The sequence below is a fragment of the Caloenas nicobarica genome, chromosome 11 (assembly GCF_036013445.1).
Source record: "Caloenas nicobarica isolate bCalNic1 chromosome 11, bCalNic1.hap1, whole genome shotgun sequence".
Classification (NCBI taxonomy): domain Eukaryota; kingdom Metazoa; phylum Chordata; class Aves; order Columbiformes; family Columbidae; genus Caloenas; species Caloenas nicobarica.
In genome coordinates this window covers 3,583,493-3,609,298 of record NC_088255.1, presented here as the reverse complement: position 1 = coordinate 3,609,298, position 25,806 = coordinate 3,583,493, and the positions used below count along the sequence as shown (strand labels likewise).

General features: G+C 38.8%; 1 protein-coding gene across 1 annotated transcript in view; it reads left to right on the top strand.

The window, feature by feature from the left end:
• Positions 1–25,806, top strand: part of SLC6A11 (solute carrier family 6 member 11) — a 90,981-nt gene that overhangs the window by 28,480 nt on the left and 36,695 nt on the right. The window contains exon 6 of the mRNA XM_065642320.1: positions 15,665–15,799. Coding sequence (XP_065498392.1) covers positions 15,665–15,799 — 135 coding nt within the window. The remainder of the gene's footprint in view (positions 1–15,664; positions 15,800–25,806) is intronic.

Sequence of the window (25,806 nt, the reverse complement as noted above, 5' to 3'; positions counted from 1 at the left end):
TTGGTATCTTATTTTTCCAAAATATTTTTGAATTGCTAATTATTACAATTCTGAGTATTTCTATCATGTATATACCTACACAGTTGTTGAGTCTTGCAAATTTTTATCTTCATATAAAATTAATGAAATCTTCAGGTACCAAGGAACCAGTTCTTTTTTGGATCTTGACTATCCATTTTTTAATCTGGCTAAATGTTCTTGTGCTTTAAACTGTGAGAATGGATACCAGAAGTTCCTCATCTATTTTTTTCAAAATCGCTTTCTAAAGGAAGTAATCCTAATATTTTCCTTTTTTCACTCTTTTTTTTAATGAGAGTATGGGAATTTCTTCAGGTAGCGATCACTCCTCCGACTTCGTAGTGATTCCTGACTTGTAGCAAGTTCTGCAAATTCCTTTTGAAGACGCTGGTAGACTCAGAGTCATATAAAGGCATTATGGTCGTCTCTGTCTTGTTCATCATCCATTCCTTTCCTGTTCGAGCTTCTTGCCTATTCCTGAATGCAGCAACGCTTCCCTGTCTGGTGCTCATATTGTTTTTCTGGAACCTTGTTAGGTATGTAGATTTATAGAATCACAAAACTGTACATGTTGGAGAGGATCAGGGGAAGTCTCTTGTCCAGCTGCTTGGTCAAAAAAGGGTCAACTCAGAACAGTTTTCTTAGTGCTCTGAATCAAAAGTGTTAAAAAGCAACCTGCAGACTTGCTATCAGTTTCAAGGATGGATATTAGAACATTTTACCACACCCCCAGCTTTGCATATTTAAGTGTTACATGATTGAAAGCAAGCCACAAAGAGAGAAGCAAAACTCCTGGTAAAAGGGAAATTGATATAATAGTGACTAATAGATCTGGAACCAAAGGCTGGTTCAGGCAGTGAATATTTGATGTGTAATAAATGCTGTAAACTGTCCTTGTCCACGTGCAATATCTTTTCCATTTCATGGAAAATCAAGCTATGACCCTTTCAGTCAAAGAGCTGCAAAGAGCTGGGCCTGATGAACAAATAATGCAAAGTCTGCTGAAGACTTCAACAGGTCTCCCAAAGGATAATGTAGATAACAAATTACCAAAAAGACAGCTTCCATCTTGCAAAATATTCATAATACGTAATACTGCCATATGAATTTGTATCCCAAACCATTTGCTTTGCCATATATTCTATGCCAATAGAACACATTATTAAAGAATGGTCTGGTTACAAAATGCAGATAACAGAAAAAGCTTATGTTCCTTACAAAGTAGTAAATTGTGTCCAGATTTACAGTGAATTCCAATTTCTTCTCTGAAACATTTTCATAAAGAAATTTGGGTGACACCAATAAGTGTAATTATTTCTGGTGTAATGTGTGTGGGTAACACCAGTTTGAAAAAAAATCTGGATTGCTGGAGGAAAATTAGTTTAGGCCTGCGAAATACTTAGTAAACAAAGAAACAAAAAGTCTGTTGTAAAACTGTAGGTTGGGTTTTGTCATTTTGCAACTCTACACAAAGCATTTTCTGATACGAAGTGCTGAAAGAATATTGTCATGTACCTTTAAGATTTTTGCGTTATTTAATATTAGAATATCCCGCTGCTCGTATGACCACTAAGACCAAGACTCATTTTTTGGGTCTTTTTGAATGAGTTCTCATGGGTATCATAATGACTATATTTCTATTCTTTTGCCAGAGCCAAACCCAAATAGCTCTTCCACACTGTTTTGTACTTCTCCATTAGCTGTTTGCCAATATGTCATGATAAATCCTTGTCACCTTGTTTCAGGATCATCTGGAAGAGGCACAAATCTCATAAGGGTCTGTTCCTCAAATTCTCGTGGAACTAATTTATGTATCACAGAGGCTTCAATAATCACTGAATATTATTCCATCTGATTCTGACTTCTGACTCTTTTGATCCCTTCCTACTCTTTGTGTTCTGTTCTCTGAAGGTTCAGCATAATCCTGATCTAAGAGTGTGTTAACTTTATGCTGTCTCTCCACTTGATGTACTCTAAAACTACAACAAAGTAGATGTTAATAAAAATAGAGGGTGATGCTGAGAGGTGTAAGGTCAGGAGTGTTGTCCTGACTTCACAGAGGAACATGCAGAAAGCATCAACTCTTTCACAGGTATTAAGTGTCTACAAAATGATCTAGAGGAGCAGACCCAGAGCTGAGGCTGTGTCCCTTGTAAAAAAGTGTGGACATTGCTCTGAAACAGATTTGCTTGGCTTTTTGGATCATAATCAACTTTGAAAATGTCTTTCACACGGTCTCATCGAGCTTTGACTTGAAAACATGCTAGAAAACATTAGTATGGGTCTGTTTATCACTTGCAACCCCTTTTCACTCTGTAGGTACTCTCTCAAGCATAGCACAGAAAGCATTGCTGCGAGATATTACTGCAAAATAAGAAAAAGCACTGATACAGCTGCTGTCTCTACATATACATGAGTTGTCTAAGATGCTTGATTAAATAGTCCTGCAAGTCAAAACCTAAAATAATAGATGATTACACGGTATCTCCTCATGAAACATTTATGACTTCTCTCCTAATTTATCATTGGATAGCCTCATATTATCCATTGCATCTCTAAAAAGGATACCATTTGGTTAAGAAAATAATCTGCAGTTCATTGTTTTAAACTATTAGAAATGACCTTGCAAGCTTGCTTGGTGATGTAGTTGTCGTATATAAACATAAAAGTATGAGGCATTCTGATTTTTTTACTTGTCACTTTGATTAGTCATTCAAGTATTTCACTTTCTACCATGACGTCATTGAAAAAGTTATAAACACCTTAGCAAACTTTCTTTTCCTAATGGAGCAGCCGTATTGTCTTGCCTCCCACAAGTAAGCAGGATATTGGGTTGAATATGTGTGATGACATAATTTCATAGAATCATAGAATGTTTTGAGTTGGAAAGGACCTACAAGGACCATCGAGTCCAACTCCTGTCCCCGCACAGGACAACCCCACAGGTCACCCCGTGTGTCTGAGGACATTGTCCAGTCTCTCCTTGAACACTGTCAGGTTGGGGCCGTGACACCTCCCTGGGGAGCCTGTTCCAGTGTCCAGCACCCTCTGGGTGAAGAACCTTTTCCTCATGTCCAACCTGAACCTCCGCTGGCACATCTTCCTGCCATTCCCTTGGGTTCTGTTCTTGGTCGCCAGAGATAACAGCTCAGTGCCTGCCCTTCCTCCTCCCCTTGTGAGGAAGCTGTAACTGTGATGAGGTCTCCTCTTAGCGTCCTCTTCTCCATGCTCAACAAACCAAGTGACTTTAGCCACCCCTCGTATGGCTTCTGCTCTAAACTCTTCACCTTTTCCTTGAGCTGATTACCAGCAAGACACTGCAAGGTTTGCTCAAAGGCCTCAAATGCAGAGGTGGACTTCTCATACCTTTTACCCACCATTTTCTCTGCCCTCCCATCAGGAGTTAAGCCTTACTCGCCAGCAGTTAAGACTCAGTCACTAGTCCCAAAGAAAATTTATTTCTCAATAGCAGGCTATATAAAGGCCTTAATGGATTCAATGAGGCAGAAAGAAAGAGTAAAAGGACAGAAGAAAAAAAATAAGAGAAAGATGTGTGGAAGAAAAAAAAACAAAAAAAACCAACTTGGGCCCATTGTAGGAGCCCAGGAAAAGGAACTAGGCAGCAATGATTGTATCTCCTGAAGTGTCTTTTGTTTTAGCCTAAAGTAGTAGCAAAGAATAGCCCTTCATGGCGAGGCTTTAACACTGTCCAAGACTGATCTCTGTATTCAAAGGGGGAAAGTGGAACATTCATGAGATGCATGCAGAGTTCCTGCTATCCGCCTCCTCTGTGTGAGCTTTTAAAACAGCTACTGCGATATTTTTTCACTCTCCTGCGCACTGAGCATTTAAGGACACCTCAGATTTGTTAAAAAAAGGAGGGGTTTTTGCCTCTCTCAGTGGTTTTCCTGGACTTCTGTTTGACAGCTGGGGAAAATACCAAATAGTAAACCTAAATCAAAATTATATCTTTGTGATTTTATTCCTTCTCAGCTGCACCTTAACAGTAGAAATCCACTTTTATATGAATAGTTACTTAGACTGAATCTAAGCCCTAGTCCACAGCATGAGCAAGTCAGAAGCGTGTTCCAGTGCACTGGAGGACAGCTCAGGGCACGTGCAGATGTGCGTTTGTAGGCAGAGAAACCACTTGATCTGTCAACCTAATGTATGAACAGGGGGAGGGAGAGGGGGCAAAGGGTGGAAGGCCAGCTATGATATTTGCAGCAGTAATGCAGTGAAATATGCTGAAAAATTACAGATGAAGCCAAAAGGCAGATTACATTGAGGCATCTCTATAGGAGAAATGCACTGATTGGCTAAAGGTAACACAGATTGATTTTTTTCTGTTGAGGTTGCCAGGCTCTTTTAGCCCTTTGTCAGAAATAAATGCAGTGACCTGATAAAACAAAACAACAACAAATCCCAGGAAACAAAACAAAACAAACTAAAAAACAAACAAACCAAAACTTTAGAAAAGCCCTGGTTTCAGTCGTTTCTTCCTATACAACCTCTTCATATTTCATTTTTCCTTTCACAGGACATGCCTTTCCTTACCAATTGTCTTATCCCCCACCCAAAGAAAATAATCAGTGAACAATGCCATACAGAAGAACATCAAACAGGAGCCAAAGTATAAGTTGCTCTTTTTACTGAGTTCGTTATTCATGCACGTGTATCAGGGCTAAAAGATTTTTCCTTCAAGTGCATAACTCAGTGCTTGTGTCTGTGGTTTATAATTTCGGAGGTTTTATGAAGTTATGTTTTACAAAAATGTTTGTGTGGTTGCCAATGCCTTAGTTTCTTTATGTGTGTAGAGAAATCACTATAGACACTGTTTTTGTTGGATCTTATGCGTATGTATTTGGACTATTACTTGCACCTTCTACTTGCATCTTCGGCAAGAGCTTACAAAGTATCTCCTTGGTCCCTCAAACTCAGAAATATGAGAGCTGGCATCTCTCTATAGTGCTGACTCTCTTAGTGATGGTTCATATTTCTTCAGCTGAATAGAGATAATCCCCCATTCTCACCCGGGTAGTTTGTCCTCAGGTATTGCTAATCTATATAGCTTCAAGATTGACTCATCCTTAGTAATTTACAAAGCAGTTTATGGCTATCTATGCCCATGGCAGTATGCACAGGTTAGTACTATCTCAAATTCTAGCCAGTGGGAAGGCAGGCTCTGTAGTTTCTGCAGTTAGTATAGGCCAGATTTTTGGCTTTATCTACAATGTAAAGATGTTTTTGTAGTAGAAGTTTTGTTTACAAGGCTGTTCTTGTGAGATTTACGAACTTTAATTCTGTATACCACCCTGGTGTCAACTAACATGGACTGAATCCAAACGCAGCCTTAAGAATGGGAAAGCTTAGTGAAATAAATTGCTACATGAGCAACAAAGGCAGCTTCGGGCAGCTACTGGTGCTGGGCTGGTAACGAAAACACATCCCTGAGAAGCGAGTTGGCTGCCATGCACCTACCGTTCAGTTCTGCTGCTGGGCAATTGAAAAGTTTGTGTAATTAAAAAAGAAAAGAACAGAACTCAAAACATTCTGTATAAGCTTGATGGTGTCATATGTAGAAAGTGTAAGGCACTGCTGTAAGAGTCTGATGCACAGAATTAACTGTAATGAAAATGTATTTCTTTCCTGTATGTGTTCGCTGCATCTGCGATAACTAATCATAGTTAAGGTCAGCAAGTATTTTTCTGGCTTGGTTTGTGTGTCAGTTGTTCCTGGAGTGCCTTTCTGAGGTTAGAATCTCAGTGTACCAAGTCTTGGATGAACACAGCGAGATGCCTCTATTCCCCAAAGCGTTTGCTTTTACATCCACATCACAGACAGAGGTCACTGTTAAGCAGAGAGATCAAAGCATTTGCCCAAGATAGAAAAACAAATCTCTGGCAGTAACATACTCTTATGTCACACTGTCTTCCAGCCCAGTATCTTTATTGTGTGATTCCTCTCATTTTCTTATGCATCGCCTCACCTCTTCTTCTGAGGCTGAAACTCAGCTCAAACCCACCATTAAATTGCAGCACAGATCAGCGTCCTACAAGTCAGCCTTGAGGTGATTGAGAGGTTAGATTTAAAGGCTGTTTAATAGGGAAGTTACAGTGCAATAAGTCTTCAAATAAAATAAAGATGTGACTAACTGCATTATAATAGATAGAATAGCTATAGGGAACAGAAATGTGGAGAATTAGAGTCTGTAGGATAAGGATGATTGTTAGTTTAGGCGGTGAGGCTGTTTATTATATTTCTGTTCATAATTATTATACTTAATACACAAGTAGTATTGCGAATGCTTAATGGTGAATACATCGCTCAGCTGTCACCATGGCGATAAGGGCCTATATTCCTCAGTGGATGATAGAAATTTGTCTGTCATCCTGTGCGTAGACAAACACACACCTTTTTCAATAATAAATGGTAAGCTCTTTATTATCCTATAAACATCCTGAACCTCCCAATAGAATCAAAGAATGGTTTTGGGTAGAAGGGAACGTTAAAGGTCATCTGGTCCAACACACAAGACAGTTCCATTATTACAAAAATTATCAAAAGAAATAAGAGGTACGAGTGTGCTGTAAGGATGTCTTTTTTGCCTGCTTGTTTACAAATCACTTTTCCCCCAGCATTTACTGCACGAGATTTAATAATGCTGTGATACTCTCAGAAAACTGCAGAATTGACTGATAAATCATTTAGACATGGCTGATAACGTATCCGCTGGAGTGCTAGGAAAATTGAAAGACTACATATCAAAAAGAGACTTATGCGTGACTAGTTTTGGTACAAAGTTCTAGGGAAATTTCTAATTCTTATTGTATTGCTGTCCTGTGGTTTTAATATGGTTTTAATATTTGCAGTTACTTAAAATTTCTAACATAGTCATGTATTTATTTGATGACACCTCATATGCTGCCTACAGCATCTGATTATCTTCCTAACTCCTTCCCAGTGAAGGACTTTGTGCAGCTGTGGTACTTTAGTGTACTTGCTATAGTGATATCTGCTCACTAGCATCTCTTACCTCTTGGGGCTACATGAAGAAGGAGGAGTTCTAGCCAGGAAACCTCACCTTTGGGGTTTGATTTATTTTTTTTTTTTTTATAAGACAAGTGAGGCAAATCCAGCAGGGCAAGCAAGCAACCTAACCCAGAGACGATAAAGAATGTTCTGGTCAAGCTTTAGTTCACTGGACAATGTTGATTCACTGAAACTAGTAATTCTTCAGAGCGTGAGAACAACACTCACTCATCTGGAAAACCCAGTTTCATGTTCTCCAGCAAAAAAAGGCCAAACAAACGTCTGCTGTCCTCTGGATCGGAGGAAAGAGTTGGCCAAAAATTTTGCATGACAAGAAAATGATCTGTCCTGTTCTGACCTTTGTATTTTTATCTGCTTTATAGGTTAGATATTTTTAGAATATGTCAAAACCTATTGACTGGTGCCTTCAGTGAGAGCTGGAAGGCACATCCAGAGTAGCTAAGAAATCAAGTTCATTTGGTACTTTATCAGTCCCCCATTTCTGCCTGTGTAAACTCAGTAACAAAACTGGAAATTTAGGTGCTAGTCTGGGATAATTCTGACCCGCTGTAAATTATTTTCATAGAAATAGTCTTTTCCTATACCAGGAATAGCCATTACAAATTAAACGCTTTTTAAGCAAAATTCAGATTTCTGTGCATGTGTGGAACTAAAAACAGTATCTGGCTTGTTGTGTATAAATGCAAACTAGATGGCATTCAGAAGTCTGAAAATCCTGGAAGGTTCTGAAAAGGAGCAGCGTTGATTTATAAAAGCTTGAACTTTTTAAAGACCTTTTCAAAATGAAAAAAGCCCTGTTGATTAATTAGTCCTAATTTATATTTAAAATTCTTCCTGATTGATTTTTTTTTTTAAAGTTGACTTTTACTTGATTAAGTAGCAGTCTTTGATTTTGAGATATTTGTGGCTCTGCAAATTCCCTACTTGATGGGAGCTCTACATAAACACTTTTGCTTGCAGTAATGAGCCCAGCCAAGATGCTGAAGTTTGATTCCTCCTGATCAGGCCTCCTCTCTCTGCCCACAGCCACAGGGAAGGTCTTCCTCTTCATGCACTTAATGTTAACAAAAAAAATAACATTATTCTTTTAGATATTAAGAATAATAGGATCCTATAATTTCATTTGGCATTCAGGTTTGAGGCTGGCCCACTTATGGTAGAGGTAAAATAATGAATTTAATTCAGTATCTTCTTCAGGGTAAAAAAAAATGCCCAAAACAAAACAGCCTCCCCCTAGACAAAACAAAACAAAAAACCCCACCACATCCTTTAAGATACTAGGGACAATAATACCCTGGTTTTATCATTGGATTGCTTCTTTTGTATTTACACTGGCAGACCTGTATCTGCTTACCGAATTGTAGTGCTCGTTTTGCTAAAGGTATTTTGCAACTTTCTGCATTTGGAAATTACACTACAGACCTTCCCTTGCTTTATGGGATTATTCTGGGCGTACTGTTTTTACAACTGATGGAATTCTTGCATTGACGGTGTGTTAACATTATATTAATGTGAGAAGCGCACTTTCTAGTACATGGATAGCATGCTCTTAGGCATGTTAGTGTTTAGAATTGTTGCATCCTTTACTTTTTTTATCAACATAACTCCTCTGAGGACACTCAGGCTGTTGGTAAGCATAGGATGAATATTGAGTTTGGACAATACACTTTTGGAGGCTGAGAAACAAGCAGCGCTGGAAGGATGCAAGTCAGTGCAGCGAGTTCCTAAGATTTCTGCAAGTTGTATTTACTGTAGGTATTTATCTAGGAAGTAAGTCTTCCTGCTCTCTTCTCCCTTGGCACTTAATGACAGGAAAAAATTGATGAAACAGTATGATGAAGAGTCTCCTGGTTCCCTAGTTCAGGCTGTGTCCCTGCTCAGGCCAGCAAGGTTTGCATTGTGTGATTCGCTAGTCAGTCTTTCTGAACACTTCAGAGCAGGGGCTTCAAAAAATATTCTAGACCTATGCATTTATTTGTAGACTGCATAAACTTAGGGTAACCTCGCAGATAGTTTCCTATGAGCCTTAATCCAGATAAAATGAGTATCTTGTCTTGATGCCCTGAATTTTACTATCACTTTGACCAAGGCCTGTTTTTACTGGAACGGATTCTTGAAATACATGGAACTGTGATTTAAATACGTTCTTTCAGGATCCAGCCCATCTATTATGATCAGTACCACTTTTTTAGAAGTTGTTGTCACATTTTTTGTAAGTGATTAGGTCGTTATTAAGCTGTGCATGCATATGGTCAGTTCAAGAAAGAATCTGGTTATCTACACTGACCATTATTTAGTGCTTAAATGCAGGTGCTCACATAATTGATTTAAATAATGTAATAAAATTAACCGCTTCTACATGCTATATAGGCACTTTTGTGTGTTCTGTTCCCTGTGATTGGGCTTTACTGATTATGTTTGCACAGAGGGGAAATGCTCTTCCAAAAAGTGCTTCTTAATCTCTGTTTTCCAGTTGTACAAATTGGGCAATGTCTGCAGAATCACTGAAAACTCCTTTCTGCTCACGGAAGGAGGAGTTGTGGGGAGTTGTGCACCTCCTTGCATTAAAACACTGAGTTGAGCAGTAGGGATAACCAAGGAGCTCTTGTGTTGCTGGAGTACGGTGTGAAGTGCACCGGTTCTGCAGTGAGGATGTTCCAGGATATTTGTCTTGAAATCTCTCAGGCCATAGTTGTGACCATTTCTCTTTGGTTTCCCTGGGTAGTCTAACAAATGAATGTTTTGGGGCAGCAGTAGCTGTTAAATTAGAGAGTTTTCACAAATATGTGGAAATCTAGCTTTGCATTTGATCTAGGCAGCACATTTCCTTTATTAAAAATGAGGCCTGTAGACCCCGTCGAACTAACAAGCTTGAAGAACAATTTTAGGAAAAATAAGACAGATATCGATTTCAGTGGTCTGGCGCAATCTGGAAACAAAACCAGCTGTGGTAATTAGCTGGGAAATAATTTCAAGTAACGCATATTTAGAAAACTCGATGCTGCTTAAGGAATATTTGTGGTGAGAAATAGCTAAGTGAATTGTTCACTCACTTCAGCTGGGGATGTGAGCTGCTGCAGTGCACCGATATCGTCTGCCTTTGGCACTTTTTCCAATTTTAGCTGCTTTCCTGGATTTGCTTGGTAGAAGCTATTAGAGCACCAGGGTCCTCAGTACTGAGACAAGACTTCCACTGTTTTTCTTCTTCTCCTTTTGGAACTTTTGATGGCAGGTAGGCAGATTTTTTGAACACAGAATGTGTTGTCGAAATGGAACATGGGAAGTGCTGGAGAGTTCATGAAGTCAGACCCAATGTAAAGAATAATTCTTGCTGGAAAAAAATAGGAAAGAAACATTTTTCATATTGAAACGAGGCTTATAAATAATGACTTTTGCTTATTAAAGCATATTTCAGTTGAGAGATATCTCCCTTCCACCTATTCAGTACAAAGAATGCCAACACAAAATGGAATAGAATGTAATTCTTTTTTGGTATTGACTCAAAATGAATTTTGCAGTTGTTTTCATTTCATTGTAAAGGAAGCTGCTTCAGCTTGACTCAGACTTTTATTTATTTGTTTATTGCCTTCACTGCCACATGGATAAAAATGAGACTTGCACAGCTCTGCTAGATAGAGATTTTTCTGTGTCCCAGCCAATGACCTCGGTGGGATGTTGTATTATAACAGAAGTGTTGATTCCTTTCTGCTGTTCTTGTGTCCTGTAGCATCTTCTGCTTCCTGTGCTCACTGTGCATTTAACAAGGTTCTTACATACCTTCATTAGGTATCCTCTCCTGACCCACATTTTCTGGCTCATCTTGCATTCCTAATGATTTTTTCCTCTTTGATACTTATTTCTCAGCTCTCAAATCCCATTAAATTTTCTTACCTGTTGGTTTTTGAACTTCTTTCTACTCAGAGTGAAACTGTCTGTGCTCACACATGTCTGGGTTAACTGTGGCACGTAGAGCTGCTCTTTTAAAATTTTCATGGAAATCATGCCCATATTGTTAATAACTGGGTGTGCCTATAAAGACACCAGAGCTTCCAGACAGTGGCAAGATAATTGCATTTCTATTGTTACGTTAATATGACCTTCTGCATCAACATTGTAAAGCAGGATGAAAATTCCTCTTTTCCTTGTCACATCACTTAGATTATGAAATTTTGGTTCCCAAGCTGTTTCTCCACATGAGGGCGTACTGCAGTGTGAGCATAATTTTATTTATCCTATGTAGATAAACCTTGTACGTCACCGAGATCTGCGGATTGCTCAGCAGTCTGCTCTTCACAAAGGAAGTTGCTGGTCTCAGTGTAGTTCTTCATGGTCAGAGTGTCCTCTAAATAAATAGGCTAAATGACTGGCCAGTAGGCTGAAAACACTAAATGAAAGGTGAAGATGAGCAGGGCATGGAGTCAGGTCTTATTTTCCATATAACTCTTCCAATAGCGAGTCGGGCAAGTTGCTGGCAATTCTTGCATTGATACCACTTGGGTTTGGAGCCTAATGGAGCAATAGAGGACTTCAAGGGAAGAGGATTAGCAAGCCAGTAATTTTTTGAAGCATCAAGTGAAGTTAAACACTTTCATTCCATTTATAAAACGCAATTGGTTAATTCTAGTGCAAACAAGCTAGAATATTGCAGCTTACAGGAAAGAATTCCCTCCACTTCCTAGCCTCACAAAGTCATATTTTGTTCAGTGAATTCTAGTTCAGTTGTGTTCTCAGGACAAGCCAAGCAAAGGATTAAAGTTCACTGCTTTCCCATTCAGGACTCACTCTGCTAAGGAGCTGCTGTGGGGTAGTGTGTGAACGTCGGGCTGGTGTGTTGTGCAGTAGATATAGCCAGAGAATTCCATTTTTAGGCTTTTAGATTTCTGTGAGTGTGTGCCTCAATTCCTTACATGCAGGGCTTCTTCCTTATTCCCAACAGATTTATCATGGATTTCTTCTACATTTTCTTACAAGCCAAGTCACCTTCACTTAAACCTCTGCAGTGTGATCTGGCCAGAATGTTCAGAAAAGACCTTTTCATTTAGGACAAGATGTTCAACAGCCCCAGTAGCCAAATTTGAACCTATACACCATATTTGCACTTTAAAGATACTGAGACTTGAAAAGATGCCAACTGGCAGCCAGTTCAGTCCTCAAGGTGTTCATGGTGCCTTACTCATTAAATCATTGCATAGGTACCTAGGTATCTTCATAACTAACCTTGAGCGACACAACATGTAAGTCTTTTAAAGTTTTGGTATTTAAAGTTCCCTTTATTCACACTTATTTCCAGTACTTCGGTACCTAAAATTCATGGCAGTCAACAAAGTATCTTCTCAGGATCTTTGGTCTTTATGTACTTTCAGTTAAGCACCTAAGTATGCTTAAGAGCTGTTAGATGTCCTGGTAGGTGCCTTTCCACATGCTTGTATGTCTAAATATCTTTGTAAATTTGTCTTTCAATTATATTGTAATAGGAGAACTTGATGCAAAAACTAGCATGCCAGAAATTTTTATTTTGTTTCCAAATGCTTAAACACTGGCATTGCTCTGACAAGGGTTTAAAAAAAGCATTTTGAGTATTGGAATGCAAATTATCGTACCAAGCAATTAAAGTCAATTAAAACAGGATGCAATGTAATTAGAAACAGTTATGTTCACATTTATATTCAGAGAGGTTTGATGTGTTGAAAGAAAAGAAAACAATCCAGGAAACTTCTAATGCCTGCAGATGTGATGATGATACTAATAATGGCATTTGATTTCTAAAATGCCCTGTCCTCCCTCAGCTCCTGGAAGCATGAGAAAATGAGCAGCTGATGTACGGGGTGCAATGGAATTAAGTGGCTCAGCACATGGGGAGAATCAAATACCACCTACAAATGGTGGCCTTCTCTCCTTCCTGAACACAAAGCACATGCCTGTTGCAGCACAAGAGAAGCTTGCAGTTGTAGCAGCCTGTTGAGCTGTATGAGCACTAACACCAAAAAATTATCAACAATGTCACTTGGCTCAGAAACGGTCTATCTTTCCCACACATGCTTCCTTGGTATCTCTTTGTTCTGGATCTCTGCATTACTGCTTATTGCCAGAACTGCTGTGCCAACTGCAGTCTATTTATAGAATCATAGGATCCTTTTGGTTGGAAGAGACCCTTAAGAACATCGAGTCCAACCATAACTGAACTCTAGCACTAACCCATGTCACTAGGAGCCTCATCTATGTGTCTTTTAAACACCTCCAGGGGTGGTGACTCCACCACTGCCCTGGGCAGCCTGTTCCAATGCCTGACAACCCTCTCCATGAAGAAATGTTTCCTAATATCCAATCTGAATACCCTCTTTCTGCAGGGTAACCGGAAAGGAAGGAGAGTTCTCATCCTGTAAAGCTGAGGCACATCTATCCTCACGATAAAAAAGAATGCTTGAGGTTGTGGTTCTAGTACTTGGCACAATGTTTGAACGCGTGGGTGTGCTGTGGGAGGCATTTGGAGAAGCCAACAGAAAACCACGACGTGTAACCCTAGAAGGCGGGATGGCTGCTGCGGGATTACAGACTCCTGCACAAGGGTATCTTTACCTGACCTCTCCTGGGCATGAGTGGTTTCAGCTCTTCCCTGATGGAGCTGAGTGAGGATGTGCACCCAAAGGAACCTGAGAAGAAGTCTGCCTCTACAAAGTTACAATCTGTTTACTGATGTGAAATGTTTCAAGGCAGTGGCAAGATGCATAAGATAGCAGGCTGCAAACCAGTATAATTAATGAAATATGATGCAATGAAATGTTTTTCTTTATTGTAACAGATATTCGGGTGCAATACCTTCCATGTCATCAAATGTATATGTCTGCTGATAATCCTGTATTAAAAGCAACTATTGGTTTAGAAGAAGTACAGAAAAATAGCTGGCAAAGAATTAAATACAGAAAATGAAAACCAGTTGCTGACTACTCTGTCCTTTCTACCCAATATAAGACTCGGAGCAAGGCTATGTCCATTCTGTGTGTTTCTTTTTTACTTCTCATTAACTGGTGATCCATTTTTATTTGGAACCCAAATATGAGACAAGGTCTGTTTGAAGTCAGCCAGTCATATCAGGTTGCATTTCCACTAATAATCAATGGCAATAAATGTAAGCACTGGGATAAAGCTTTCCATGTGGTATTTTATTGACCTATGAATTCATCAATTCAGGCTCCTGAGACCTGTAGGAACGTACTGATTGCCTCCACAGGAAAATCATGGCTTGTATTTTCAAAAGGGATAAGACACCTGAAAGATAGACAGACGCTTATCACCTGTTAGGGTCAGTGAGAGTGAAGTGTCTAAATGTCTTGGGCAGCTAGACACGTTCAAAGATCTGCCATGTGATTGTAAGTTCCTCCATTTCTGAGTGTACCAGTTGAGGCACCCATGAGATGATTTCATGTTTGGGATAAATACTCAGCATGGTCTGCAAATCAAAATTCAGTTCATTAGTCATGAAAATGTGTTTGAGAATCTTTTCATGGGTGCATTCACTGATGTATCTGTTTCATTTACATAGCCATGAGGCATGTAATGAACTCTTGAATTTAAAATGAATATTTTTGAGGGCTATACAGGTTATGTTTTTCACCAAATGATTTTCCTCATTCTTGTAGCTAGTTAAGTAATTTTGACTTGTGCAAGGCAGATGTATGAGAGTATCATCACATATTAGCATATTTTATACCTCCTTTGCACAGGCAGAAGTGGCTGTAGAGAATTACGGAGAGTTAAGTTTAAGGTATGTTATTATTTAAAGTAACCATTTATAGCAACTTGGAATTTATCATTTAATCCATCTCCAAGTTTGAATAACTAGATACTGCTCTCAGGTTTGGGATTGTAAAATGGGATCAATTCTGCTTAATCTTTCCATTGCAAAGCATGACTTCTTGCAGGTTTCCAGAAAAGCTCAGTTGCTCTCCATGCACAGAGCAAACTGATTTCTGAAAAAAATGTGGCTATATATGTGAAAACAGAAATTACTGTACTTGAGCACTTCAGAACCCTTGCCTGAGGGTGCTTTGGGTGAACAGGGTGCTATAGCAAGTGGCAAGGAGATACACATAGCATTTAGCCTTTAGGCTTGATGAAATGCTTATTCCTCAAACACAGTCGTGTAGGTGAAACAGTCTTAGGAGATGACAGTTTAGTAATTACTAAGTGATTGACAATTAATTGTACATGTTGTTATAGGGTATAATATAATGCAAGTACTTACTTGCTATTATGAGTCAGTTTCCCTGTATCTCTGGAATAGTATGTGGTATAGTGTACAGGTACACTATAGTATAGTGTCCAGTCACCTGTCAAAAAGCGAGAGTAAATAATATACTCTAAAGAGAACTTCCCAATCTCTCTATTAAAAAATGTTGGTCTTTCCTACAAGACAGAAATAGCTTAGAAGGGAATACGGTTGCAAGACAAAATTCATCTGCAGGAACAAGGGCATCAAAAGCACTCCTGGAGAAAATATTTTTTTTTAATCTAATAGCAAAACGGCTGTGGAAATGAGGTGGTTTTCTTGCAGTTAGAAGAAAATATTTTTCTAATGTTTGCTTTTTCTTACTAGGTGGTATACGTAACAGCCACGTTCCCCTATATCATGTTGATGATACTTCTGATTCGTGGAGTAACGTTACCAGGTGCTTCTGAGGGGATCAAATTTTACCTGTACCCTGACCTTTCTCGGCTGTCTGACCCGCAGGTAGGACCATGATCTATGGATTTATTTTCCTCTCTGGGAAAAACCGCGAGAGTTTCTTGGTTTTTAAAGATTGAATAGAGATAATTGCTGGATTGTCGTTCGTTGTCAGAGATTTGGAATTGTGGGTAGGGCTTTAAAGCCATCACTGCTTGCATGTGTTGGAGTACATTATTCTTTTAGTAGAAAAGTACCTTGGTTGATAAATCGGAATTTTTCAGAAGTTTTCAGCTGCAGTTGTTGCTTATGCCACGGAGGGGCAGGAGCGTTGTCACTGGTTTCAACGGGACCAACTTTAACCAAGATGTATCCATTTTACAGTTCTTTGTTCATTCCAAATCTAAATCTCAGTCAAGATTAGTAGAGAAATTAATCATTCAGATGATTGCTGTCTTTTAATCAGGAGTCTTTGTATGCAATCAAGGAGGAATGAGCTACAATGAGGAACTGTGTCCTTTTTGTTGTTTTCAGAGTAGAGTTGAACATGGAAATATTGGATTAGGTTGATTTTTTTTCAGTGACAGATGAGTACAACAAAACAGTTATTATGTATCGTTTGCCCGGTATCAAAGAGGGAAAATAACACAAGCTCTACAAAACCTGACAGGTTGCAGGCAGCATTTTACTTAAGTGGTTTGGCAATGCAAAAGACGTTACACAGTGTAACTCCTAAGGCTATTACAATATTAAATAGACCCGAAGAAAAAGACAGAAAGCAAGCTTGGGAATATTTGTCAAAATTATTATTTTTTTTAATCTGCTTACTGAAGATGTGTCAGCATAATTTTTTTTTTACCCTCTGCTTGCTGAAAACGTGGTTTCTTGCAAAAGAAAATGGAGGGCACCCTTCAAGTTACTTCCTTGAAGTATCTGAAATGATTCATGTAAAGTTCACTTTAAACAAGCAATATTTCTGTAGAAATAAACAGCTAGAAAGAAAAAGATTCATTTGAAATATTGAAAATTTTAGAGGAAAATTTAATCATGTTCCCACTTTGGGACTCAATGTTTCCCTCATTCTGTGTCAGCGTAGCTGGGAAGTGCAAGAAGAGCTGTGGCACTGGTGTTAGACCGTCGGTGATGTGCCGTGGTTTCCAACAGCTACCTGCTCACAGGTGGCCTCAGGTCACCTCAGAAGTTAAGCACAGTAACAGAGCAAAAACAATGGAATTCTCTGTCATGCTCCCAGTTATTTATTTGCAACATATTATCAACTCAGGCTGTAGTAAATTTAGCAAGGCAGCCCACTTGAAGGTGAACCCCCCACGTCCTAGCTCATTTTAACAGAGACAAGGAATTTGAGTGTCATATCCTTATGTGAGAACGTGGACGGCATCTGTTTATTTTACCCGGTTCTGACTAGTATTTCACCTCGCTGGGTGGCCGTGATGACTAAAATTAGCCGCTGCCTTTAGAAGAAGTGTTCCCTGAGTATTTTTCTCCTACTATACCACGGTGATTCCTCCATCTGTGGACTCTATCGGCCTCGATGAATAGGAGGTAGTGCTGCTGCCCAAACATTGATCCCTTCTCTCGTCCAGCAGCCTCTGAGAGCAGAATTTTGTCCTGCATGTGGATTTTTCACATGCCACTGAGACCCTTGCTTGTTTGTCATTGAGCTTGCAAGCTTAAGCAACCTTATTGTCAGGCTACAAGGGGTTTTACATGCTTATTTACTATACTGTTTCCATTTGTGAAGGAACACATTGTTGCCATGACAATTTCCAAAGCACATAGTATTAGTCTAAGCCTGTGAAGTAGAAAGCACTTAAAAGACACGTGTGCGTGTTCCTGTTTGTCCTGCACATATAGCTCAGCTGATACTGCAATGTCTTTTGGGCAAGCTTTAATGGATTGCTTCAAGGAGCCAACTTTCTTCTCCATTTCAATGAGACTTTAGCTGACACATTGTTGTACTTCTTACATGTACTTAGTATTTTATGCACCTCCTTGTAGGAAAGAAGCTGAAGCAGAATGGACCATAATAGATATTGTGAACACGAATACAGATAACTTCACTGTAGTATGCGTTATGAAATGGTTTTAGAGAATTATTTTTGTGTTGAAAAAATGCTCTTTCATTGAAATTGAAATATTTCGTTCAGACTAATTATGTGGTTTTTGAAGAAAGATTTCTGAGTTACAGGTGGGGTCTCTGGTCAGTTTTCAAGAAATAAAGGAAGTTTGGCTTCTCAGTCTTAGAAATAGAATTTGACAAATCTTGTTTTATTTTAAAAAAAAGTAAAATGGTATTGATTCAGTTTTATTGCAATTTAACGGTAACAAGATAAATAAATAGATGGTTTCCTTTTTATGGAAATGTAGAACTTAATAATGTTCAGAACCACGAATTTTTGCATCAAAAAAAAAAAAGTTCTAGAGACTTTTGCCAAGATGCAAGTATGCAAGTATAGGATAACTGAAGACAACCTTGACATTTGTGCTTCCAGTTTTCATCTTTACTTTTGTTTATTTGGATTTGTCCACAATATCAAAGCATAATGCATGTGCACCAGCAGAGTCGTTTTCCTCCTCATTCAGAGGTCTGTTTAAATAGCGTTCCAGGGAGAGCACTGTGTCTGCATTAGAGGAGCAGTACTTGAGCCACAGTGCCAACTATGTTTACTGTGGATTAAATAAATTAAGTTTCTCTTCAGGGTTCACTTTAGTTTGAAGTTCTTGAATCTTTTGTCTTTGTGTAATTTGCATTCCATGGTTCGTTATAGCTTTCTAAGCAGCTATTCATCTGTCTTTTCAGCTCCTCTTAGCTTTCAAGTGCTGTGTTCTCTATTTCATTTTTATATTCTATCTTTCCAGCAGACTGAATCCTCTTAGTCTGAAAATGCCATCTTTTGTCCTGTGTATCTGTAGAGCTCATACCAATCACTTCATTATAATAGTGGAGTGCTATATTTAAACTTCAGAAATGCTTTGTTTCATCAACAGTGAGGTCTCTATAGCCTTCATGCTCAAATTGGCTTGAAATATGTCCTGCCCCCATCTGGAAGATACAGGTGCTGTTTATAGCTTACATACAAGGTCCTTCCTGAGGTATAATTCACATGAAAGAAGTATTTTACAGAGTTAATAGGATTGCTATGGGTTTTGTGTGCAAGTCTGACTCAGAACATGGTTCTGGTTGTCCCTCGACAGATTTAAGTAATTTAATATGTAATTGTGCTTATGCGTGGTAGTTGTTGCTCCTTTTTTAGGCAAACATTTAGTTCTTCATAACACAATTTTCCAAACATTTGTGCAGGGAAAAGGTTAAATCAGTTAGGGACTAGCAGATGTACGAGTTCGATGGATCAAGGAGTAATGTTATGGTAAATGATCTGGAAGGCATACATGCGTAAATGTAAACCCTGATGTAGCAGTGGATTCTTAAAATGAGGAGGAAAATAGAAGTAAAGCCTTATTGTTTATTGTGTGCTTGTATGCTAAGTGGCTGAGTTACTATGTGTTTAACTTTTAAAAAAAGTGTTGTTTTAATGAAGATACTCATTATAGCAGCTGTAGGGATGAATATGTCAACATAACCAGAATTGCACTCTCCTCTGAACACTTGGTGCTTACCAAAGTCTTGAACAAACTTCCATCTGGATTTGCAACTGAATTTCACATGAGAATACATTTCTATGTGGAAAGAATACAGGTTGTACGTTATCTCTGATACGCTCTCATATGAATGTTAAGCACGATAATTGAATGACGGGGCAAATTACATATAAGGCCCAGGAAAATCTGAGCTATCACAGTTAGGATTGTTTTTAAATGTTGCCTGATATTTTACTTGCAGTGAGGAAATGTCAAACTTGCAGTGAAGTCTCTGATGGCAGAAACATTTCTACAATTCACCTCTGGGAGCTCAGCTATGAGACTTCAACTATTAGGGAGCCATAAGCACTGAAACTGGGTTGTCTGGCTTGTAGCTCCCTGGGTCTTCCCTCTTGACGTTCTTGAAAATAAGTAGCAAAACATGAATGCCCAGCAATGAGCATCAACTTAACCTGAAAAAACCCTTGCACTTATATGGCAAATGTGACTCTTTTCCTTACATTGCCCTGTGTCTCAAAAGTGTAGTTTGTCCTGCATTTTTCTGTGTGGCACTTAGGCTAAGTTTTCATGGTCTATATGTTTAAATAGAAAAAGAACATTTTAATACATCGGATAGCTGGTTTATGGAAAACTTTTTATTTGGTAGAAAATAACTTAGAATAAATGCACTTTTTTCCCTGAAAATTGTAGTTTTCATTACATACCCCTTAATTTTCAGATTAGCAGGAGTATATTTTGCTAGTTATTCACTCCTTCCTTAACATCATATTAATATATTTGAGCATATACGTGAAATCATACTTTTAAAAAAGATGCTACTCCCCAAGGCTGTAAGCAATTGCTATTAGGCTAATTATAATCTGCATATGTGTGAGAGACATTTGGGAAGACTGTTTAGATGTAGAGGTAACATTTTTTTAAATCCTATTCTGAATATCCAAACTGGGAAAGTATTGGAGAATTTATATTCCCTTAACGTTTCATTTCCAATGTTTAATAATGCAGAGTTGGTTTAGGGATGGGAGCTGCAGCAGTAATGCCACTCTGCTTCTTTACCAAGAACTGCAGAAGAAATAAAATAACCCAGATTGATTGGAGTTTAGTACATGCAGCCGTGGAAGCCACTCTCACAATTGTATCGCCACCTCGAGGCCGAGGGACACTGATGTTTTCAAAGGCAGAAGAAAATAAAAATTGTCTCCTGGCTTTGAATGTCGAGGAAATTGTAGCTTTCAAACAGAAATGTTAGGACTCTGTTTTCTTTCCAAAAAAAAAAAAAAGAGATATAGTGATTTCATTTTGGGGTGTTTTCATCCTCAGAAAATCACGAGAACTGTATGGATTCCTGAGTAGTGGATTTTAGATTTGTACTGTATCTATCTAAGCATACTAATCCTTAAAATTGAAACCTAGGAATTATCATATATTGGCAACGAAATTATATCTAATTTCCAGAGAATATTTTGTTTGGAATGTGACAAGTGAGGAACTTGCAGTCTGATGAAAACCTGGCTTCGCAGGATGCATCCAATGCTGGATGGTAAGCCTAGTTTTCAAGCATAGCACCTGAAGAAAAGGTTCAGAGGTGGGTCACATGTCCAAAATCTTACCAGCCTTTTAATTCCACTAAGAATAGTACATCTTCAGCAATTTACTGCATTTCTGACCATTATAAGAGTTCATGCAGCCTTTAAAAAAAAAAAAAAAAAAAAGGAAAAAAAGAAAGAAAAAAAGAAACAAACAAAACAAACTTCAAAAAAGTAGTAGTAATGAGAGAAGGTTGATGTCCAGTTCCCATCGTAGTCAGGTAGTTCTGTTAACAGCTATGGAACTTACTCTTCTTTTTCCTACCGGTTTCTTCCCGTTCTCTGTATTGTTTGCTTCGTCAGGTGTTCACTTTCTGAACCAGGCAGTTGTGATGCACACGCATGTGAGTTGTGGAAAATTTTAAAAAAGAGTGAAATGCCAGAAATTCGTACAATGGCCATAGGGTACGAAAATCCTTAGCTGAATGTAGTGTCTGTGTAACTACAACTCCCACTTCAAGCATGTATATTTGAACAAGCAGTCATTTGATATGGAAACTAAATCTCAAACCATTCTTTCCATGAAAGGAAAAAAAATATTGCTGTTGATCGTGAGGCTCCCACGATGCTGTTAAGTAGTAAACTCCTACCCAAACTTTTTAAATATAAACTTCAAGAATAATTAATTCTTCTCAAGGTCTGTTGTTTGCACCATCATTACAAATTATTGAGATTTGAAATTGTAAGGTAAGCACAGGATAGAGACTAGTGCAGTGTTAAGAAACATTTTGCCCTACAATGCAGTTTCTAATCTCCACAATGAGGAACTGTTTCATTTTACTATGTACTGTGGCTTTTGCATTACAAATTGTTTATGTGGTTTTAAAGAATAGGAAGACAAACAAATTACTGTAATGCAGTGTTCTTGCTGACAGGGCAGAGATGTTTAACAAAGTCATAAATCACTCCTGGGACAGATATTATTCTCTTTTTCCCCAAAGAAAGACTTAAGACAAACCTGAGAGCACATGGCATTTCACGTGCTCAAAGGAACACACGTATTACGCTCTCTCACAGTAATTCTGTAGTACAGCGACTGGGCACATACGTTGCAAAAGGCATGGGCTGAAGACATTTCAAGTCATCTCCTATGACAAAAAATTACTCTCTTCAATGCATGGAACAGCTTAGTAATTGTTCACTGCCCAGTTATTACATTGTGCAAAGATTTTAGGTATATTTGAGTATGCTGTGGGAAAGGCACAACCTAAATTGAATACATCATTGCTAAATTGTTGGTTTATACGCTTGAACGTGACATACCTTTATGCCTCAATGTACAACTCTGGTTTTTTCAACAGCGTAATATTGCAACTATTCTTTTTTATGTAGCAAGTGTGGTTTCAGAAGTCCAGTTATTGCTTTAGAGAATTATTTCAAGCCCTGAACGAGTGGTTTGCCTCCTCCTCCCCATGATTTTCCCTTGTGTCTCGTGCTGTTGCTACTCAAGCAACAACAAGCTGAGCAGGCAACAGCAGATTCTGGCAGTTAGAAGAGACTTGTTGAAAGAATGGGGTCATTTCATCATTTTCCTAGGGCTTTGAGACCACATGAAACCTCCTCCAGCTATCCCTGCAACCCCTTGGCAACCTTGGCAATGGAGAGACATCATCTGAGTTTCGGGGAAACTCTAATTGCTCTTTAATATTGGACTTTATGGCTAGTGCAATGTGCCACTGGAGGGAGACAGGATCCACACATTAGCTCAGTGTATTGGCATAACAGGGAGAGATTTTTCGCTGTTTACAGTGATGGAACCCAAAAAGAAGTACTAGATAAACTTGAAGAGCTGCTTTGTGCATAAATTAACATTCTCTGGAACAGTTAAAGAATTGTGAATGCTATCGAGGGCTCCAGCCTGTCAGCTGCTCTAGAAATCAAGTTTCCTAGCAAGAGAAAAGCTGTTGTTAAAAATTAATTTGTTTTGGATAAAATTAAAAATGGGTACAAAAATACTAAGTGATATGTGGATATTAATGATGGAAGAAGAATAATAATACTAAGGGACCTTGTGTACAGTGGGGATAATTAGTAAGTGAAGCAAATAAATATTCCACACTATTTCTGGGACAGTCACAAGTGGGTATATGATGCCATATAAATAGAGTCACTGGAAATATATAGTTATTTTAAGAATTGCTTACAGGATTCTTGTTAATCCTGCTATTCCGGAGGAATGAGAAAAAAAAAGAAAAAAGGTTACTACGTTAGCAGAATGATGTGCAGCTTGCAGAAAATCTGCTATTTACTGTTGAAAAAATCAAGTGGTCCTAAAGATTCTTCTTTGGAGACCTGTACATCCTGGAGGAGTTGTCTGAACTAATAGAAATACAAAATGAGGCAGAAATGAACAGCAAAGGCGTCTTCCTCCAGGGAGGTATAAGGAAGTTGGGGACTGCGTTGGGCTGTGTATGCATTTTACAACAATGTATGTCTTACTGCAGCTCTTGCCTCTTCCTCCCATGCTTCTCGTGTCCGCTAGCATTTAGCTTGTATGACACTTGTGCATACATATGTGATTTATTTGCAGGGGCAGTGTGGGAAAGAGGAAAAAAAAAGTGCTAGAAAGCAAGGAGAGGGAAGCTGGGAGGAGAAGGTGGGAGGTGAGTGGTGCCAGTTGCTGGCACGTTGCCCTAACCGGTGTGGGAAAACCAGCTGCTTCTGCCCCCGGGAACGGTCCCCAGCTGCCAGGCAGCTCACAGCCAGGATCCAGAGCCAGGAGAGCAAACGGGAAAGGTGAGGAGATGCGCGTATTGGCAGCTGTGACTTTCTGGTGCTCTCTACTCTGAAAGTCGACGCGCAATTATTGACTATTCCTTCCTTATAGATAAAGTAACCCCATTGGATTAGTATAGTTTCTGTTCAGGCCGTTGAAGCTGGATTGATTGTTGACTACTTTAACATAGCATAATTGTTTCTTACGCTTTATAAAATGTTTATACACACACACACACATATATATGCACTAAAGTTATATCATGAAATTACCCATGAAGATAAATGACAGGATGGGATAGTCAACATGTTTTCTTCACTTCAGATTCTGCTGTGGTTCATTACCTTATTTGGGGATACAGTTGATACTATTTTATCTGAAATAAGGGTCTTTTAAGAATTAAATTTATGCCTGTGTTAAATTCCAGAAGATTTTGGAGCACAGAATTCATGCAAAGGTCAATAATATTTTAAAAGATACCTTCCTTGACTGTGTTCACAATCCTAGATTTCCTTATGTTAACATATTCTCCCATGTGGACGTTTATAGGCAGCTGCATTAAACACTGAGGCTCAAATAAACTGAGCATTCTGTGACCACTTGCACTAGAATCCTGGCTGCAAGAAGATCTTTTTGTGCCATCAGAGAACAGGGGCGATAATGTGTTTTATCACACCAATGCCAACTAAACACCACGACTTCAATTTAGGACTGTAAATAAGGATAAGGAAAGCATCTGACTGTCATAAAGAGGCAATGAAATGCATTGAGTAAATTTGTTACAGACTTGGCAGGAAAATGACAGATTTTGATGCAGTTTGGGATACAGGTTCACAAATATTTTGTTTGTTTATTGTCAACTCATGTGAACTTTTCAGAGAACACTTGAATGAAGAAAGCGCAGCTGAATTTCTAAAGAATGTGAGGTAGAATCTAGGTCCTGGTGATTTTGCACGGAAGTTCTGCATTAACATATTGATATACTGAGTGTGTACAAAGAAGAGCAAGTGAAGCTGGTGAGGGGGCTGGAGGGCAAGTGTGAGGGAGCTGGGGGTTCAGCCTGGAGAACAGGAGCTGAGGGGAGACCTTCTGATCTCTGAACTGCCTGAAAGGAGCTTGGAGCATGGAGGGGGTTGGTCGGTCTCTCTGTGATTTTGTGAAATAACGTTTGACTTTTCAAAGTAACCTTTCATCTTTTGATCAAATGCTTTTACTATTTGACACAAATTTACAACTAATGTGAATTAAACTGAATCTTCATTCTTCTGAGAAATTAAACCTTTGATCAATGTCAATACTTTCAGTAGCCGCCTTAGTGTGAAGAAGTGCAGGTCCTGAATACCATTCCTAAGTGGCATTTTTTTGAGCTTTTTTTATCTTGAACTCGGTTTTACTTTAAGTTTCTGCCAGCTCTGTGGCATAAATGGAAGGTTTTTCATTGCCCGGCTCTCTGTAAAAAGGACTAGGCTCACAGCAGAATTTTAGTGAACGTTGAGTGGCTTGTTTACTCAAATTTGCCAGTTGAGTATAGAGTTCCTGTCACTCTAAAAACAAGTCATGCTTTTAGAATACTCTAAATCCCTTTGTATAAAATAATAAAACAACGTGGTGACTCTGAGGGATGTTCACAAAAAGGTATAGTGAAAGCTGGTACTTCCCCAGCCTGGAGGTCTAAATGAACTTGTGTATCCATCCATGAAGGTGAGCAGAACATAGGTGGAAAATTATTGCAGCATTTAAAGCCCTGAAAAAGGTATAGTTGGGGCACTATCCTTCAGTGAGTTACTGTTTTATGTAGGAAGACAGAAAATGCAGTTTATGATTAGGGATTACAACCTAAAATAATCTCTTCTGTATCTTAATCTTCACAACAAAATAGATAAAGAGATCCAGAGTTCTGTTTAACATTGCATATATAACTGGCGTGTGTAAGCAAGGTTCCCCGTTTGTAGATGGCTGCCTCTTATCAGTGGAGAGAGAAATGTGTCTTGGAAGTGGAGTTTGGTCACCCACCATTTACATCAGTCTTATAAATTCTTTCTGGCACTAATTCTGTAGAGCACTTGGAATGACCACGGTCTTATAGCTGGGGCAGAGACGGGAACCTCGGCTTGAGGGATTGAGGCCAAGGTAACTAACACAGGGGCTGG